Raw genomic sequence first — 16,682 nt, 5'->3', positions numbered from 1 at the left:
CCCATAGCCAAGTCAGGGAAGGCAGACGGTGCCACATCTGGCTCCTCTGCCAGCGAACGTGATGAGGTGGTGGTGTACTTCTGCACGCCACGGCCAGGGCACGGCCAAGGTGGTTTCACCAACCAAGAAGAGGGAAGACTTTGTGGAGGTGGCGAAGACTACATAGACAGAACGTCCCCTCCCCTTTCTTGAAGAAAGTGATCATGTGCACACACAGCTGAGCGTCAAAATACACCCGTGAGCAGAAGTGCTTAATATCCTGAGCACTAAACACCAGCCCCTGTGCATTATGACAGCTGTGAGAATGTTCTCCTGTTTCACACCCGGCCTTTTTGAGAAAGGGGGAAAATGCATGAAAGGAGGGAATAAAAGAAGAGGAAATCGAACGATGATGCCAAAGGCTCTTTGTGACTAGAATAAATGCTTGAAAAAGAAAACCCTCAAGTAACTAGAAGATACCATTTCCCTGAGCACTGCTGAATGTGCGTCACACGACACCTTTCGAAGGTGTCAGTTATCTTCGGGTGCATTGTGCTGGCTGGACTCTATGGCAACGTTCTCATCTTTTGTGTCCTTCAGATAATGTGCCAAATTGCCTATTTAAAATTCTGACAAAAGAACGTCCGCTCGTGCAGAGGTCCCTGATTAAGGGCTTTTCAGTGAGTGAACCTCTTTCCAGAAAGATGTCCTGATAACTGTGGGCAGAGGTGACCCCCCAGCCATGGGATCTCAGTGTGGTGTGAGAGATGCATTGTGGGACCTGCCTCCACCATGTGACTGACTCCACGGCACAGCCTCCAGTACCTACACTGAGGCGCTTCCCTTGCTCTTCTTCACATGCTCTTCCACCGTGTCCCCAGCAATTCCATTGGCAGAAATTGAGCAAATGTTTCCCTGTTTGTTGCATTTTTTAACAGTGATCAACACTTTCAGGTTCTTTCATATGCTGCTATCTTCCTTGGGATGGTCTGTGTAGGCTCCCTTGACTCTAATAGAGCTTATCACCCCCTCGGCATAGAGAAAAGGTGCTGGGAGTGCCAGTTGCACATTTTAGGGAATAATGGGCTAGGATGGCAGTGCAGGGTATTCCAGCGCCAGCTGTGGTGTGACACGATTTATTAATAATAACCTCCCCATTGCTGCAAGGGCTTGAGAAGAGCCAATCAGGTGGGGTCGAGAGGTGTTCAGGGTTGGATGGGAGGTTAATCTAAATGACCTCTAAGATGCCTTCCTATCTGAAATTCTATGATTCTCTTGGGATGGTTATATAGGAATCCTGTGTAGCTGGTAGGAAGTTGGGGGTGGGGATCAGAATTGATTTTAAATCTGGAGGGAGGACAGTGGCGATGTCATAAAATGACATTTGGAGAATGGGGACTCGCCAAGCTGGTGGGGCACTCAGCCAGAACCTTTAAGAAGGGGCTTGGGATTGGCCGCATAATTAGAAAAAGCAATGAATCCTAAGGCCTCTTGGTTATAGAGGTTGAGAGAAACTGACGTTTTTCACTGAAACTTGCCTCTGGCTCTTCTCTGTTGCCCGAAATCTCTGCCCCTTTGAAAAATATCTCTGTTGAGTGATATCTCCAGGAGGCTCTTGTCAAAATGAACAAACAATGCCTGCAATGGGATATCATATTAATTTATCCATATCTGGCAGTACCTTTGCACATAGTAAGTAATCACTTTCCCTCTTAGTATCCCTAGGTGCTCCTAAGTTCTAGCAGCTTTTAAATAAATTTTCTAAAAGACAGTTTTAATGCATCCCTCTCCAATCTGTTTGCCTCTGTTTCTTTTTCTTTGCTTTATTGTACTCTATTTAAAGTGACAAGAATAGGTACCATTGTCTTGTTCCTGATCTTAGGGGGAAAGCATTTAGTCTTTCATTATTAGGGACGTTGTTACTGTTGTTTAGTCACTCAGTCATGTCTGACTTTTTGTGACCCAATGGACTATAGCCCACCAGGCTCCTCTGTCCATGGCAAGAATACTGGAGTGGGTAGCCATGCCCTCCTCCCAGGGATCTTCCCAACCTGGGGATCACACCCGAGTCTCCTACATTGGCAGGAGAATTCTTTCCTATCTGAGTCACCAGGGAAGCTCTGGAGATGATGTTAGTTGTAGGTTCTTTTCATAGATGCCCTTTTTCATATTGAGGACATTTCCTTCTATTCCTAGTGTGATGAGAATTTTTATTCAGAATAGGTGTTGAATTTTATCAAATGTCTTTCCTATATCCATCAAGATGATCATGTAATTTTTTCCTTGCTTAAATTATTAATATGCTACATTACATTGACTAAGTGATTCAGATTTTGAATTCTATCCTGGCAGGCAGTTAAGCTTACTGCTCAGTATTTTTAAGGTTTGTTATGATAGATCCACAGCAGCCTTGACTGTTGAGCTAATTTAGCCTCACTACTAAGACAAGTCTTTCCAAGGACTCTACCTCACAGCCTGCCATTTTCTGAGATCCCTCTGCTTTGACTGGTGGGAATGAGGACCCTTTCCTGTTCAAGTTCTGAGAGCCGTATAGTGAGTGGCTTTCTGTTCATTCTTTTCCCTGCCTGGTAGACTTTCACCTTATACCGACTATTACTCTGCCAAAGACTTGAGGAAACCCCTCTGAAGTTCACCAGAGCTCTTTCTACACAATGACCTCCTCTCTCATATTCTGTCCCATGAATCCCAGCCACCTTTATCTCCCCAAACTCTACTTTTTTGTCTCCTCACCTCAGCGAAGCTGCTGTGTGGAAGCTGCTACGAGTTGGGGCATCATATGATGCGTGAGATTGGCTTCCTTTCTCCCCGGCATCAGAATGCTGTGCTGCCCATTTTGCAATCTGCAATGAGTCACTGCCTGATCTTGACTACTCCTAGTAGGACTGTGGTTCCTGTAGTGATGTCTCCCTGTGGGCAGAGACAGAAATTTTGTCCATTACCTGTTGTTCACACTATCTCCTTCCTTCATAATGCTTGCCCTAAAGCAGTGTGACCTGTTTTGCTATTTTGCTTAAAAACATTTTGTATCCAAATGTCACAGAAAAGGGCATTGGAGATGGAATCAAGATTTTTGCTGCTCACTTAGCAGCCTCTGTTGTAGGCCTTATTTCCAATTTCTACCAAGTGAGAGTAAGGAAAACTGACCAGCCTACCACCCCAGTATTGTGAGGGATACACCAGATAATGCAGATGACAACATCCACTGTTCAAGGGCCTAACAAAGTCCTCCAAGTGCTCAGCCTTCCCTCCTGGGATGGGGAGGGCAGATTTCTGATGAGGCTTCCCCTTCTTTCTGCTCTTACTGTGACTGTCCCTCTTGGGGTTCCTTCTATCTCCAACCTGTTGGCCCAGCAAAATGTCTCTAAAAAAAAATTCAACAGAACTACCTAGAAGTATATTCTTTCATGAATTTGTACCTTGCTGCTGTCCTAAAATGATTATGAAGTGTTATGTATTTGGTTTTGCTTCACCTTAAAAACACAAAGCACAGTATTACAAAGTAGTATACCAGAATTTCCTGCACAACAGGCTCATAAATCTTTTTTTTTTCCCTTCAGGGCCACCTGGAGCCACAGGAACTCCAGGGGAAAAGGGAGACCCTGGTGAGCTGGGCTTGCCTGGAAACGAGGGCCCAGCAGGGCAGAAGGGTGACAAGGGAGACAAAGGGGACGTGTCCAATGATGTGCTCCCCGCAGGTAAGGGGCTGGTGCTGTGGTCTTCTCCTGGGGTGAATGGGCCTGGAAACCATCCTGGTTTCTTGTACTAAGGCTGCCCTGGGTCATCTCTCCTTATCTGCCCTAGATGCCCCTCTGTTTCATAGCATGTTTTACAGTCCTGTGCTTTTGACGAGGAGAAAACCATGTGTAATGTAAGCCCAATGTTGGTAAGACCAAATCTGAGATCTAAGCATAAGCAGTTGAGATGAAGCACTATGCCATAGTTGGATGGATCTAGGAAGAAGGAAACTTCCTTTTCCCAAATATCTGTTAAATCCAGCACAATCCAGAACAAGAGAAGTGGGAAATTTCAAAGGACAACAGACAGAAAGTACAAGCTTCAGAGTTGAGATCAGGCCATGTTCAGACCCTTATCCTAAGATTCTTAACATAGGGTTGAGGCAAACATGGTCCTGATCTTCTTTATCTGGTTTCCAGCCCAGGTTAAAAGCAGATAATTGATGTCTGTGGCACAGCAAGCTTCAGAAAGGCAAAGGCATGGTGGAAAGAGTAAGTGACCGCTGATGGTCATGGAGGAGGAAGAGGCAGAATTTTAAAAGCACTTTACTTTGGGGACCATTTGTACTAGAAAAGCATAACTATCCTATTCATGTGTTCAATAAGCATTTTTGAATATCAGAGAACACCATTTATGAATTAGGGACTTTGCTGTAACAGCTGAAAATGGTAATATGAAAATGAGTAAGACATGATATCTGTCCTCGAGAAGCCGGGACGATGGACGTTCAGGACAGTGACCCTGAATCAATGCCCCATCCAGCTTTCAAAATTTCTTGAGCACCTGCCATTTACCAGGTACTGTGTGAAGATCAAAGCACCCAGGAAAAATCAAATTAGGTTTAGCATGCCTTATTCCAAAAAAAGGAGGTTGTGCACAAAATATGTAAGATTTAAGAGGTGCTTTGACAGGATTCATATATATATATATATATGTGAATATATTTTGAAACTATAAGATCATGTTATATTCAGTTATATGGGAAATCTACACATCCAGAATGTCACACACCCCTATATTACCAAACAAATGAGGGTGACCACAAAGCATTCAGGAAAGCAGCAGCTCTGAGTGTATTCCAACTCTAGAGACCAGGCCAGAGCTCAGTGTGTCCTCTGGCCAGAGGGCAGAGAAGGAATAGGAGGGCTGGACCACATCTGCCATGATCTCTGCCCTTTCAGCTGGGGGCTTAGAACCACCCTCAGCCTCTGTGACCCCTGCTTGCTTCTTCAGTTCTAAAGCAGCTGAAAAGGCCTATTTGGTGGGGCTGGGAAGAGGCAGCTAAAGAGATCTCAGATCACCAGTCAGCCCAGGAAAGGAGTGTAGAACCAAAGGACTGAATATCCCAGACTAGCGGCATCTTTATGCAAATTGCAGAACCAAAGGCCCCTGCAAAGGGCTGTACCCACACGGCCACCTGAAGTTAGAAGTGTGTAGTGACTCCACCTGCTGATGTGTAGGGAAACCAACCATCAGAGCACTCACCCTGGTGACCTCAGTGGGCAGGGCAGGGAGTATGAGAATCTGGAAATGAAGACCCAGTCTCAGAGGGATACACTGCCTGCCCAAGGTCACAGAGCTGGACAGCCGCCCCCGATCTCTTCCACAACATGGAGCAGAGTTTCTCATGCCTGGAAGCATCCTTGGAGGTTTTAAAAACTACAGATGACCAGCTTCTCCATCATTTTGATGAAGTGATCTGGGATGGGGTCCAGGCATTATAATTGTATTTGAGCTCCTTGGGTGATTCTAATAAACAGTCAGGGTTGAGATCCCCCAACATTAGCCAACAAAAAGAGAATGAGCTAAGGAGTGAGACAGCCCTGAGTGTTCGGGTGGGGGGCAGCTCTGCTCCAGCTGTGACCTGGGGCAAAGCCCTGAACTTCCCTGAGACCTGGGTCACCAGAGACGCTGCTGGTACTGCCTCACAGAGTACTTGGGAGGGACGAAGGGGAGATTTCTAAATTTCCCAGCACAGTTCCTGGCACCTAGTTGAAACTCATCACCTTCTGTGGGAGCTCCCTTGACCCTGTGTGAGTGAGTGCTGGAGGACCACTGTCCAGGATTCAGCCAGCCTCCCTGGAGCAGCTCCATCTCCTTTTCCCTTGTATGGAACCCATCTCTGCTTACAGCTCTCTAATCAACTCCCACCCCTGCTTCTCTCTCTCTTTCTCCAGGTGCCAAAGGTGACCAAGGCCCACCTGGCCCACCTGGCCCACCTGGGCCCCAAGGCCCTCCGGGTCCTCCAGGTCCTCCTGGAAGCAGAAGATCCAAAGGCCCTCGGCAGCCAAACATGTTCAACGGCCAGTGCCCAGGTCACACACCCCTGCCCTAGGGAGACACCTCTTCAGTTAACAATCCCAAGCTCTCAGGCTTCACCCAGACTTTGTGACCAGATAGATCCAACCAGTCCATTCTGAAGGAGATCAGCCCTGGGATTTCTTTGGAAGGAATGATGCTAAAGCTGAAACTCCAGTACTTTGGCCACCTCATGCGAAGAGTTGACTCATTGGAAAAGACTCTGATGCTGGGAGGGATTGGGGGCAAGAGGAGAAGGGGACGACAGAGGATGAGATGGCTGGATGGCATCACTGACTCGATGGACGTGAGTCTCAGTGAACTCTGGGAGTTAGTGATGGACAGGGAGGCCTGGTGTGCTGTGATTCATGGGGTTGCAAAGAGTCGGACATGACTGAGTGACTGATCTGATCTGATCTGATCTGATTGCTCCTCCCCCTCTCCACTGACCTGGGAGGCCCGAACAGCCTGCCCAGGGTAAGGACTGGTGGCAGGTTTAGAATTGGGCCTCCTGCCTCCTGCCCTCATCCCTCTTCCTTCACTTGAGCTAGTCGCTCAATCGTGTCCAACTCTTTGCGACCCCATGGACTGTACCCTACCAGGCTCCACCATGGAATTCTCCAGGCAAGATTACTGGATGGGGTAGCTATTCCCTTCTCCAGGGGATCTTCCCGACCCAGGGATCAAACTCAGGTCTCCTATTTGGCAGGTGGATTCTCTATAAAGGCTGAGCCATCACCAGACTATTTGTCTTTCTTGCCAGATCCACCATCTCTGGAGCATGGAGGGCTTGACTGATGTTGGACGGATGGAGATGATGGGGAAATTCATATCGTCTAACTCCCCATAGATACCCCAGTACTGCCATCACCACCTCTAAGCTTTGCTAACAATGCTAGCGACATTGTAGACATAGGGCTAAGTGCTCAGTTCATTTAATTCTACACTGGCCCTAAGATATAGGAGTTGTATTCTGACCAGTTCACAGATACAAAGCTGAAACCCCAGGGAGCTATGTAGTCTGTCCATGGTCACTCAGTTAGTAAGCAACAGCTGGGATTCAAACCCCAGTGTGCCTGCCTGCAAAGCCCCTGCTTGGAGCATTTTCCTTTCGGAGACAGAAATCCACACGTTGAGAATAAGCCAACAAAGGGCAGTTCATTTCAGTCGCTCAGTCGTGTCTGACTTTGTGACCCCATGGACTGCAGCGTGCTAGGCCTCCCTGTCCATCCCAGCTCCTGGAGTTTACTCAAACTCATGTCCATTGAGTCGGTAATGCCATCCAACCATCTCATCCTCTGTCATCCCCTTCTCCTCCTACCTTTAATCTTTCCCAGCATCAGGGTCTTTTCAAATGAGTCAGCTCTTTGCATCAGGTGGCCAAAGTATTGGAGTTTCAGCTTCAACATCAGTCCTTACAATGAGTATTCAGGACTGATTTCCTTTAGGATAAACTGGTTGGATCTCCTTGCAGTCCAAGGGACTCTCAAGAGTCTTCTCCAATACCACAGTTCAAAAGCATCAATTCTTTGGCGCTCAGCTTTCTTTATGGTCCAACTCTCACATCCGTACATGACTACTGGAAAAACAATGGCCTAGACGGACCTTTCTTGGCAAAGTAATGCAAGGGCGCCTGATCTCTGGCAGGCCTGGATGGCTTGTTCTTCGGCCAGTTGTGACAGAGGTGGCCATGGGGTTGAGAGCTAAGAAGAAATCAAGGGCCATGTGAATGAAAAGTCCTTCTCAGATGCTGCTATAACTTCTCCACACAGAGATGTTCAGGGACTTATTCCCCTAACTTGGGCCATGAGGAGGCACAACTGGATGCCCGGCTTCCTGGCAAGCAGAGAAGAGGGTCCTGACTGGGGTTTCTTTCTTGCTTGCTGTGGATTTCTCCACCACTTTCCTAAACACTCTTTCATTCTGTCTGGTACACTGTTCTTTCTGGAAGATGTTTGGGTTGGTGGGGGGCACACACTTAGTTTCAGAGTGGGTGAATCTGAGCTTTCAGAGATATCACCATCACGCCCAGTAAATGGAGCCTGATTATGACCCTGCCCAGCAGTGAGCAGGCTGTTAATTCAACACCACCCTTTCCCTTAGCATCAGCCCTTTGTTCAGCCTCCCTGGGGGTGCAGGCTGAGCGGAACTATCCCCTGAGAGGAGAGGAAGTCTGGCCCTGCTTCTGTGGAATTCGGACTTGCCAGAGGCTCTGTCAGCAGTGAGAGGGGTGCTGGAGAGGTGCCCTCCCAGCCTAGCCTGTCTGCTAAGAGGCTGGTTGGCAGAGGTTGGGCTTCAGGGTTGTGAAAACTGCTTTAAAAGAGAGGCCGTTTCCTTCTGCTCTGCCTCCCAGGAGTGAGTCCTGGCTGCCAGGCATCCAGCGTCTGAGCTTGGCCCTCTCTCCTGCTCCTCCTATCCCTTTCCTTTAACCCCGTCCCACCCCCTCAGCTTCAGAAGCTGGTGGGTAGGTCCTGCACGAGTTAATGAGACCCCCTTCTTCAGATTAAGAATGGGAGGGTCTCTCTGTCCCTCTCTGTGCGAAGCCCAGGCCCCTAAGTGGAAACTCAGGGGGGAACTCGAGAGGCAGGATTGTGTGTGGGGAGTCTAACAGCCCCGAGACCGCTCTCATCCATGGCAGAAGGGCTTCAGAGAGACAGGGCTCATCCAGCTAAAGGAACGTTTGAGAAGAGCCTCCCTATTTTACTGATAAAGACACCTCTCTAGTTTATTCTGTGTGTTTCCCTAGTGACAGTGGAGGTGCTCCTCTCTATCTAGCAGCCACAAGGTGATCGGAAACCCTCAGAATTTGCCTAGGGAAGTGGGGTCCTGGCCTTTCCCAGAAAGCCTGATTTGCTGAGACCTGCGGCCAGCCGGTCTGTGGCCTCTCATCTCCACACTGGCCACACTACCCCCGCCTTCTGTCCCGCTTCTGCCACCTGAGCCACCTCTTCACCAAAGGTCTGAGTTCAGCCCATTTGCTAAGCAAGATGAATCTATGCTTAGTCATAGCCTCAAACCAACTATGAATCAGGTGCCCCTCAAGGGCCTGGGTCTCACAGGTCTTCCAGCAGAAAAAAAAAACAGATGGAAAATGGGGAGGGGAAAGGGGCCCCGACCTCTCTGGTCTGGGCTGTCTCTAGGCTTCTTCTTCCTCTGCTCCCTGGCAGTTCAGGAAGACCGGGTGAAATGGGCCACCCCATCATGAGGCTGCTCCCTCATCCCGATCAACTTCTCTGAGGGTGAAAATCCCTCCAGAAAATACAAACTGTGGTAGTTTCCCACCTGCCCAGAGTGGCCAGGAACATGTCAGTAAGTCTTCCCCCCCTCCCCTAGGTTGTTGAGGGTTAGGATAGCTGACTCAGGTGACATTTTTCTATTACTGACATCCTCTCAGGATTGTACAGCCTTAGCAACTATGATCGTGAGATGCTTGTTGGGAACTCACCAGGCAGAGGAAAAAAAATTGGAAGCATATGAGTTGGTGCTTAAAAGCAAGCAAGCAAAAACTAAGGATGCTTATGGAACTTGAATCTGGAATAAGGTGGCGGAAAGCACCAGTTATAAACTTATACACATCTCACCATGCCAACTGCATTTGCTCTGATTATCTTTGTTGTTTTAGGTGAGACATGTGCTATACCAAATGATGACACCTTGGTTGGAAAAACTGATGAGAAAGTCAGTGAACACCATTCCCCCCAAGAAGGTACAGAAGCAAAGCATCCTGTTTATTTTTTTAATTATTTGTGCATGGGTCTGCATTGCTGTGTACAGGCTTTCTGCAGAAGCGGGGGCTACTCTCTAGTTGCGATGAAAGGACTTCTCGTTGTGGTGCCTTCTCTCATTGTGGAGCACAGGCTCTAGGTGCACTGGCTTCAGTAGTTGTGTTGCACAGGCTCAATGGTTGTGGTTCGAGGGCTGCAGAGTGTGGGCTCAGTAGTTGTGGTACACGGGCTTAGTTGCTCTGCAGCATGTGGCATCTTCCCGGACCAGGGGTCGAACCTGTGTTCCCTGCATTGGCAGGCAGGTTATTACCCACTGGACCATCAGGGAAGTCCCAAAGCATCCTGTTTTAAAACTCAGACATCAGATACCTTAAAGTCATATGAACTAAAAAAATAAAATAAGCACAATGTGAGAGTTGTGAGTCATGTTTCTTTTGTTGCAAAATGAGGACTATAGCCCGGGAGAAAGCGTTTCAGGTAGCTCTGAGAAACTGCTCCAGAGCAGTAGGGGGAAAGGTCAGTATATATGTGATTTTGGTGAAGGAGGAGTACATGCAATCTAGCACATGTTTTTTGCAGAAGGTTTCTGCAAGTCACATGGAGCAGTCATCACCATGAAGGATTTGGGTGCTTTTCTAGATACTTAGAAAGTGAAAGTGTTAGTCTCTCAGTCATGTCTGACTCTTTGTACCCCATGGACTGTAGCCAGCCGGGCTTCTCTGTCCATGGAATTCTCAGGCAGGAATACTGCAGTGGATTACCATTTCCTTCTCCAGGGGATCTCCCTACCCAGGGATCGAACCCAGGTCTCCCACATGGCAGGCAGATTCTTTACTGTCTGGCCACCATATGAAGAGATACATGACTTCAGTTCAGTTCAGTTCAGTTGCTCAGTTGTGTCCTACTCTTTGTGACCCCGTGGACTGCACCATGCCAGGCTTCCCTGTCCATCACCAACTCCCAGAGTTTACTCAAACCCATATCCATTGAGCCATCACCACACAGGTGATGCCATCCAACTACCTCATCCTCTGTCGTCCCCTTCTCCTCTTGCCTTCAATCTTTCCCAGCATCAGGGTCTTTTCCACTGAGTTAGTTCTTCATATTAGGTGGCTAAAGAATTGGAGCTTCAGCTTCAGCATCAGTCCTTCCAATGAATATTCAGGAGATCATATTTCAATGATCTCCTTTAGGATGGACTGGTTGGATCTCCTTACAGTCCAAGGGACTCTTCTCCAACATCACAGTTCAAAAGCATCAATTCTTCAGCCTGGGCTCATAAAATCAGCTCCTGAAAATATCTAACTATCTGAAGACTTGTTCTACCAGTCCCCCACTCCCACCTCCACTGAGGACAGAGTGCCTCATTTCTGCTCTCCACCCTTAGCTCCTTTCAGGGGATGTGGAAAGTCAGCAGCTGCATCAGCACATGATTTAATCCTTGTAGAGGTAGGGGGCAAGTGCCAATGGCAACTGCCAATTTGTAGGTGACAATCATAATTGGGAGGTGAGTAACTTTCTCTTCTTTTGATAGAATCCATGATCACATCCATTGGAAGTCCAATACAAGTGTTGAAAGTTAAAGAGACGTTTGGGACTTGGATAAGAGAGTCTGCTAACAAGAGTGATGAACGCATCTGGGTGACTGAACATTTCTCAGGTGCTTTTACTTGGCAGATGATCCATATCTCTGCTGTAATTTTATATTTCCTTTGTTGCCTCCCTTCAGGCTTATCCTGTTTCTGTGTCTGAAATCCTTGCTCATTGGTATAACAGAATTGCTTTTTTTTTTATTTTAGAAAGCCCAAATGAGTGGGCAGAATGCTGCTCTCAGTTGAGCACATTGGGGACAAACCTCACAGTTCAGATAAGAGGGACGTGACCAGGGTGCCTCCACTGCAGCTTTTTGGCAAAGTGTCCAGGAGGAAACAAATAGCATCCTGACTGATAAACCCTTTACAAACCCTGAAACCATAATGAAGAAGAAATGTCAGGGACAATTTTTATTTATTTATTTATTTTTGTACAGGCTATCTTTCTTTAAGGAGAATCCTTTTGGCCACTTTTCTCAGATACCACAGTATCTGAGAGCCCAGGGGAGTGGGTGAGGTACCATCTCGAAGGTCTACTGCATCACACTGTCCCAAACAGGTGTGGTCAGGCATGCAGTGGCCCCATGCCAGAAGAGGCCTGGCCATGCCGACTAGTCAGAGCAATAGCTCAGACATGCTACTTTGGTTTCATCCAGGCTCACTCATCAGCTGGCAGTAACTGTCCAGATGACCAGCTGAAAGGGAATCTGTGACTCTAAAGAGAAGAGCAAGGCCACAGAGGCAGCATGGCCCCCTTGGAGTGGTGGGAGGCGACCACACAGGTGCTCTTCACGATGCAGGCCTGTGGCAGAAAAGCTGATGAAATTGTAGGGGAGGGCATGATACCATTTTCCTGGGAGGAGCAAAGGCAACTCTGGTTACTGTGTTCAAAAGATGGTTCAGGAATCCACGGAAGAGAATCGGCCTTAGGGTTTGGGAGCCTGGGATCTTGAAACTGGACAGGGACCGTTGCGGGACGTCTGACTCTCACCTTCTGTCCTTTTAGCCCTCCTCCCCCGACTCACCTCCAAGCTGTGACTGCCTTTCCCTGGTTTCCCTCCTACAGGCATCAGGGTGAAGGAGTTCGAAGACCAGCCCTCACTGCTGAATGGCAGTTACACGCTCATCCACCTCCCATACTATTTCCATGGCTGTGGGCACACTGTTCACAACAACTCTCTCTACTACCACAAGGGAGGCTCCAACACCATAGTGAGGTGAGTCCTTCAGGGCCCCGCTGTCTCTCCTCACCCATCCCAGCTGGCACCTACTGTGCGTGGCGCTTCAGTCATACTTCAGCTACTTAAGGGAAGGGACTGTGGTTCTACCCTCTATGTTCCCGGGGCCTGGCGCACAGCCAGAGGTCAGTCAGGGTTTGCTGACTGAATGAACCACAGGCCACAAGGAGTGAGCCCCCATTGCATTTATTGCTGGTCTGGAACCAAGTGTAAGTTGAGGGCCAGAGAGAAGGAGGCCGGGAGTGACGGTGGTGGGGCGGGGGAGTGCGGGGGATGGTGGTGGAAGCTTTCTCATCCTTTGGGAAAGAAAGAGCAGAGTCCAGGCCTCCCTCTGGCAGGAAGGTGTCACACCCCCAAATCGGTTTTGTTCTGAAAACTGTTGGGTGTGAAGAATTTCATGTCACAGCTGAGATCTCTGAGGACTAGAGACTGCAAGGCCTTCAGGTGGTTCTGTCATCCTGACAGAGCCCTCACCAAGCCGCCTCCACACGCCCTCCATTTTCCCATGGGCAGGAGAGGTGGCCACCCAGGTAGTCGGGGCCCAGGACAGCAGCTCAGGCTTCCTGGCTCAGCACAAGAATTGCTAAAGGTTGTCTGCATGGCTCAAGAAGAAATCAAGTGCTGGGCTTTAGAGGCAGACATCATCTTGGGCAAATCAAGGGAGCAGTGAACCCTCCCACCTACTTATTTGTGACCTCAGAGGAGAGACACCACTTCCGGTGACTTCCGTGCCCTCACTACAAATGGAAAGATGGATGAGAACCTCTGCAGCCCTCCAACTGTACTCCCATTGGAAATGACAATTCCAGTGTTATGAAAGCCATGGTCTTCATCATTCCAAACAAGAGACCTGTATCTTGAGGGAAGACGATTTCTTCATGGGCATGGGCTTGCTAGTACATCATGTGGTCAAACCAGCCACGTCAGACACACATGTCAGCCGTGGCTGGAGGCACCCCCTCCTGTGCCTCTGCACCACCTCCCATCCTGGGTTCCCTCAGCACCTCAGCACCTCCTGGCTACCTCATCTAGACAGAATCTTGCGTGAAAAGAAAAGATAACTGACCCACCACCCATTCAGAAGCCCTCTGTCCCCACACACACTGCTTTCTGTGACATTTGTTATCATTCAGTCCCTGCACGTGCGTGTGTGCTAAGTTGCTTCATTTGTGTCCGACTCTTTGCGACCCCATGGACTGTAGCCCACCAGCCTCCTCTGTCCATGGGATTCTCTAGGCAAGAATACTGGAGTGGATAGCTATTCTCTCCTCCAGGGGATCTTCCCAACCCAGCAATCCAACACACATCTCGTTTGTCTCCTGCATTGGCAGCGGGTTCTTTACCACCAGGAAGCCTTGTGGCTGCCATATATATAGAGCCACCCAGGTGGCACAGTGGTAAAGAATCCACCTGCCAAACAGGTTCAATCAAAGCTGGTTTGATCCCTGGGTCGGGAAGATCCCCTGTAGAAGGGAATGGCTACCCACTCCAGTATTCTCGCCTGGGAGATCCCTTGGACAGAGGAGCCTGGCGGGCTACAGTCCATGGGGTCGCAAAAGAGTCACACATGACTGAGCAACTGAGAGCAGTTACGTGGCGTATTCTGGGGTGAATGAGGCCCAGAGGAGGATTGGCCACCCTAAGAAAGAGTGGCTTCTAATGACACTAAGCTTGTGTGAGGTTAGAACAACTATACTGGGGCCCTGCTCCAGTGCCTGGCTACAGTCTGGGAGGAGAATCGGAGGCAGACTGGAATTAGACCCTGTTTTTGCTGGAAGAGATGAACCTCATCAAGAAAAGCAACTGTCAATGCCAGTACCAGACACGGACAGTCCTGAATCCCTGGCATTCAGAGGAAGGGGAGCCCTGAAAGCAGAGATGGGCATGAAAGACCTTCTCAAGCCCTCACTCTTGTCTAGTTTCTTTTCAAATTTACTTCAGGATTTCTTAACTGGCTTCAAGCTTGCTGTACTCCGGTGCATGCCCGCAGCTTTGCACCTGTCACAGTTCTTCTGCTGCTCAATGGCGCCTTCTAGTGCTTTTCTTTTCGTTTAGCCTTGAGTCCCTGAATTTTCATTCCTGAAGCTGAATCAAAATCCACTTTTGCTCTGATGTAGATTTGGAGTCTGCCAAATCAAACAGCCTCCAGGAGCTGAGGGGCATGGGGTTTCACGCCATCACTTCATTGATCTACTTGCTTACCAAAGAAAGAAAAGTGACTTTACAGCCATGACTTTGCTACTTCACCTCTCAGCTGCTGACTTCCTTCATTGAGCCTGCTGTGAAACTTTTGTCTTAAAACTCCAGCGTGGAGTAGAGGAATCACCCCCAAACTTGGAGGTCAAAAGCCTGAGTTTAAACTGCTTATCTGTATTCCTGAGCTGGTCACATCTCCTTTTCTCATTAGTAAAATGAAATGACAGACTAGATTATCTTTTAAGGCCCCTTGCAGCTTTGAGAGGAGAAGGCAATGGCACCCCGCTCCAGTACTCTTGCCTGGAATATCCCATGGATGGAGGAGCCTAGAAGGCTGCAGTCCATGAGGTCGCTGAGGGTCGGACATGACTGAGCGACTTCACTTTGACTTTTCACTTTCATGCATTGGAGAAGGAAATGGCAACCCACTCCAGTGCTCTTGCCTGGAGAATTCCAGGGACAGGGCATCCTGGTTGGCTGCCGTCTATGGGGTCACACAGAGTTGGACACGACTGAAGTGACTCAGCAGCAGCAGCAGCTTTGAGAGGGCATATCAGGAGGTCAGCAGACACCTGAGGATTCAGGAAGTGAAGGACTTTTACTGGGGTCACATGGTTAGTAGGTGGACACTGAGATGTAGTCACCAGCCTCTGCATCCTCACTGCTCACAGTGTTGCAGATGTAATAGCAGAATGAGCACAACCTGGAACTTACTAGAAACGCAGAATCCCAGGCCCCACCCTAGGTTAACAGAGGAGCCTAAAAACCACCTTTGTCCATAAAAATGGTGTCTCATATCTACTTTTTTTTTTTTTTACACATTTCAGGTTTGAATTTGGCAAAGAAACATCCCAAACTCTGAAGCTTGAAAATGCCTTGTATTTTGATCGAAAATACCTCTTTGCGAATTCCAAGACGTACTTCAATATAGCTGTAGATGAAAAGGGCCTTTGGATTATCTATGCTTCCAGCGCGGATGGCTCAAGCATCCTTGTCGCACAGCTGGAGGAGAGGACCTTCTCCGTGGTGCAGCACATCAACACTACGTACCCCAAGTCCAAGGCCGGCAACGCCTTCATTGCCCGAGGGATCCTCTATGTCACTGACACCAAAGATATGAGGATAACGTTTGCCTTTGATCTGTTAGGAGGGAAACAGATCAATGCAAACTTTGCTCTAAGAACTTCCCAGTCTGTTCTTGCCATGTTATCGTACAATATGAGAGACCAGCATTTGTATTCTTGGGAAGATGGCCATTTAATGCTTTATCCTGTGCAGTTTCTGTCAGCTGCATTACACCAGTGATAGGAAGCATTCTATTCCCCTCAGTAAATTTCAGCTCTTTTCTGGCACCATGTGTGTCCCGATAGGAAACTTGTTTTTAAGGGCGGTCAGTTAATTAGCTGTCATAATCTCATGACACGGGTGCTTACATGGTGTTTCCCCTTTAATTCGGATTCTGTAGGGGGAAATAACAGACTGGAACTCAAAAATGGCTGGCATTTGGTAATTCCTTCACAAACTAGCTGGGCAAGTTACCTCTCCCTCTTTAGGTCTTGTTTTCCCCACTGGTAATATGAAAGGGCTGGCTAAGATGATTGACAAGATTTCCTTACCTGTAGGGAATTCTGTGATTCTTAGCTGTTGCTGCTCTCGCAACTTTTATGTATTTGGTTTTGGATTTTATTTTTGGCTTTTAGCCATGGCTGAGCAGATTTACCTCTGAGCTGATCAGCCTGGTGGCCTGAGCAATGAATTCCTTAGTGCCGACTTATGTTTATTGTCTTGGAAGCTGCACTGACCCTTTAAGGCTGTTGAGGTACCTTATTACCCCTAACTTATTACCTTTCTCTGCTTCTTCACCTGCCACCAGAGCGTCAAAGTGGGCATCATCCTTA

The 16,682-nt window shown here is 48.2% G+C and overlaps 1 protein-coding gene across 1 annotated transcript in view; it reads left to right on the top strand.

Annotated features, from left to right (window-relative positions):
• Positions 1-16,387, top strand: part of GLDN (gliomedin) — a 56,783-nt gene extending 40,396 nt beyond the window's left edge. Inside the window, exons 5-10 of the mRNA XM_055536395.1 lie at positions 3,558-3,695; positions 5,913-6,050; positions 9,656-9,739; positions 11,293-11,418; positions 12,417-12,567; positions 15,612-16,387. Of these exons, the coding sequence (XP_055392370.1) occupies positions 3,558-3,695; positions 5,913-6,050; positions 9,656-9,739; positions 11,293-11,418; positions 12,417-12,567; positions 15,612-16,089 (1,115 nt within the window). The 3' untranslated portion in view covers positions 16,090-16,387. The remainder of the gene's footprint in view (positions 1-3,557; positions 3,696-5,912; positions 6,051-9,655; positions 9,740-11,292; positions 11,419-12,416; positions 12,568-15,611) is intronic.
• Positions 16,388-16,682: the final 295 nt, after the last annotated feature.

Source organism: Bubalus kerabau, chromosome 10 (assembly GCF_029407905.1).
Source record: "Bubalus kerabau isolate K-KA32 ecotype Philippines breed swamp buffalo chromosome 10, PCC_UOA_SB_1v2, whole genome shotgun sequence".
NCBI classification, from domain to species: domain Eukaryota; kingdom Metazoa; phylum Chordata; class Mammalia; order Artiodactyla; family Bovidae; genus Bubalus; species Bubalus kerabau.
This window is presented reverse-complemented; position numbering and strand designations above follow the sequence as displayed.